The 3,329-nt window shown below is 42.2% G+C and overlaps 1 protein-coding gene across 1 annotated transcript; it reads left to right on the top strand.

Moving 5' to 3' along the window:
* Positions 1 to 770: 770 nt before the first annotated feature.
* Positions 771 to 3,125, top strand: LOC121259463 (probable LRR receptor-like serine/threonine-protein kinase RKF3). Its single transcript, XM_041161060.1, has one exon. The coding sequence runs from the start codon at positions 1,017 to 1,019 to the stop codon at positions 2,916 to 2,918; it is 1,902 nt and encodes a 633-aa protein (XP_041016994.1). The 5' UTR covers positions 771 to 1,016; the 3' UTR covers positions 2,919 to 3,125.
* Positions 3,126 to 3,329: the final 204 nt, after the last annotated feature.

The following is a 3,329-nucleotide window of genomic DNA, read 5'->3' as shown; positions in this document are numbered from 1 at the left end:
CTCGAAGCTTCCCACGATACTGTACACAATATAGCAGTGGAAAGTGTTAAGGTTTGCTTGTTTTCAGAATCATTTTTATCTGATTTGATCTGATGTAATTATTATAATTTTTTTAAATTATTATATAAAATAAAATAAATAATTTTATTTTTTTACAATTTTAAAATAAAAATAATATTATAAATATATTTTATTTAAATATTTTATTTTTATTTCAATTCATCTTCAATAACAACGAGACAGTTTTCCTCTAAAAGCACTAGTGCCTGGCAGCCTGCCATTTGCTGAATAAAACCCAGTTTAATAATAAACCTAATAGTATTTAATTCCAACTACAGCCCATTATCACCTGTGAAAGTTAAAGAAAATTGTAAAAAAATAGACATAACTGTTTGGCTTCGCTGCAGTGGGTTGCCAAATTATTGGCCGGCCATAACTATTAAAACCATTTTACGCTTTATTTTAATACTATTTGTTTGGCGATGATTGAGATTTAAATATTGTTTGTTTGGCTTTTTATTTTTACTGGGCCATTTTTTTTGGAGTTATTTTTTACTTTTTACAATATTTTATATAATAATATTTTAAAATAAAAGATATTTTATATCAAAAAATAAAAAATAAAATAAAAGATATTTTTGTAAATTATCTTATAAAATAATAATATTTTATAAAAATAATAATATTTTATAATATGTACTATAAAATATATCATAAGGTGAAATCTTGGTAGAAAATTTGTTTGGAAGAAAGGAAATCTGGACAATTTTGACCAGTTATCGTGAATTATGTTATCTTTTCTGGTGTGCGTTTTTGGTCCCGAGTTATCTTCCTGGAAACTGCCGCCTCTGCCCCCTCTCCTTCCCTCCTCTTCATCTCATAATCACTTTCCTCTCAAAGTCTGAAGCAAGCATTCGAGACTGTCAAACTGGCTGGCTTGACCAAAGCATCACACTTCCACTCCAACCCCCCTCGAAAGCAAAACCTCCATAGCCAATATCTAACTCCAAAAACCCATGATCCTCTTCCGTTTCTTCGTTGTGGCCATGGCTTTGGCTTTAGTCCTACCCTCCCCGACCCATTCCCAACAAAACAACTCCGATCCGTGCCCTCTCGACTTCAGTGTCCTCCAACGGCTCATCCAAAACTCCAACCGCCCCAGAGTAGACCTGACCACCGAGTGCCAGTACATCCGCCAGGGCCTCCGACTCGTCCAGTCCCATTACCTCCAGCTCACAAACTCGTTCCTCCCCCCACTCAACTCGTCCGAGTCATGCTGGTCCGCTTACCAAGCTCTCATCGACAATTACCTTCCCGGCTTGAACATCCGATCCTCCTGCGGCTTCAAGACCGAGTGGATCTCCGAGGGCTGCATGAACATCACCACCAGGGCCCAGTTCGAGAAGACTGTCTCCCAGCAAACCCTGGACGAAGTCGTCACCAGCTGCAACCAGTCCCTCGAGAACAACTCCCCCTGCGCCTCCTGCACCACCAGCCTCTCCACCCTTCAGGCCTCGTACCTGACCGGAGCCTCCATCGGCAACGTCTCTGACTGCACGGCATATCCCTCGATTTACGCGGCTGCGTTCGCCAATCTGTACGGGCCTACAGATAAAGGAACCGCCAAGTGCCTCTTCTCGCTCGATTTCACGTCCTCGAGTTCCAAAAGTAATCGGCGGAAGGTAATCTTGGTTGTCTTGATTGCTTGCGGTGTCGGGACTTTGCTCCTGATTGGTGGGGGTTGGTTTTTGTTGCGAATAAGAAGAAGAAGAAGAAGAAGAAATGAGGGATTGACTATGAGCATGAAGAACAGAGGGCAGGTCGGTAAAATTGAGATGGGATTGGGTTCTGGGCTGGAATCGATCCATGATAGTACTACTTTGATGAGGTTCACATTCGAAGACATCAAGAAAGCGACCAAAAATTTCTCTAGGGACAGTATAATTGGTAGAGGAGGTTATGGGAATGTGTACAAGGGCACGTTGTCCGATGGGTCTGAGGTTGCATTGAAGAGGTTCAAGAATTGTTCTGCTGCAGGGGATGCGACTTTCGCGCATGAGGTTGAGGTTATTGCAAGTGTTAGGCATGTCAACCTTGTTGCTTTGAGAGGGTACTGTACCGCCACAACTCCATTTGAGGGTCACCAGAGAATCATCGTGTGCGATCTGATGAAGAACGGGAGTCTTCATGACCATTTGTTTGGTCCTTCGGAGATTAAGCTAAGTTGGCCGATGAGGCAGAAGATTGCCTTGGGGACAGCAAGGGGATTGGCTTATCTGCATTACGGGGCTCAACCGGGGATCATACATAGGGACATTAAAGCTAGTAACATACTTTTGGATGAGAGGTTTGAGGCCAAGGTGGCGGATTTTGGCCTTGCAAAGTTCACGCCGGAGGGAATGACGCATATGAGCACAAGGGTGGCGGGGACAATGGGTTATGTTGCTCCTGAATATGCGTTGTATGGTCAGTTGACAGAGAGAAGCGATGTGTATAGTTTTGGGGTTGTGCTTCTGGAGCTTTTGAGTGGAAAGAAGGCGCTCGTTGGCAGCAATGAGGGCCAGCCCTCACTTGTGACAGATTGGGCATGGTCATTGGTGAGGAAAGGGAGAACTTTAGATGTAATTGAAAGTGGAATGCCGGAGCAAGGTGTGCCGGAGGTTCTAGAGAAGTATGTTCTGATTGCAGTGCTGTGCTCTCATCCACAGTTATATGCTAGGCCTACAATGGATCAAGTTGTGAAAATGTTGGAAACAGACTTTTCAGTTCCCTCAATCCCAGAACGACCGATACCTCTAGTGGCTGAGCTTGACGATATTGAGAGATCTGCGAGCAGCAGCGGCTCAGGACACATGTCTAGCTCAACTGGCTATCACCCATTCACATTCGAAAGTGACCGGCCGAGGACTCCTGAATAGACATTTTATGAGTTACATTATATCTAGTTGGCAATATGATTTGTTGGTTTATATTTTATGGTTCCTGAATTTGGAACGGCATGACCTATTGTAAAGAAAAAATACATGTATATTTATAGTGGATTCTTGTAAATTTTGTGGTGTAGAGAATGGTTTAGCTAAATAGCTGCCATAAATCATTCTTTTTATCTAAATATGTTTTTTATAGTTCATAGAGCGAGACACAACATGCAAATTTCAACATTTAATGCAGTGAGATCTATATGTTTAGGTCATAAAATGTTCAGAAATCCTCATCCATGCCAATGCTGAGTTAAACTTTCATGCAGCTCTTGGTGTAACTTGTTACATCGGTCGTGAGTTTCCACTACTCCGGTATGCGTAATCCGCCCTTGGATCTTGGTTTTCGAA

This window comes from Juglans microcarpa x Juglans regia, chromosome 4D (assembly GCF_004785595.1).
Source record: "Juglans microcarpa x Juglans regia isolate MS1-56 chromosome 4D, Jm3101_v1.0, whole genome shotgun sequence".
Taxonomy (NCBI): Eukaryota; Viridiplantae; Streptophyta; class Magnoliopsida; order Fagales; family Juglandaceae; genus Juglans; species Juglans microcarpa x Juglans regia.
This window is presented reverse-complemented; position numbering and strand designations above follow the sequence as displayed.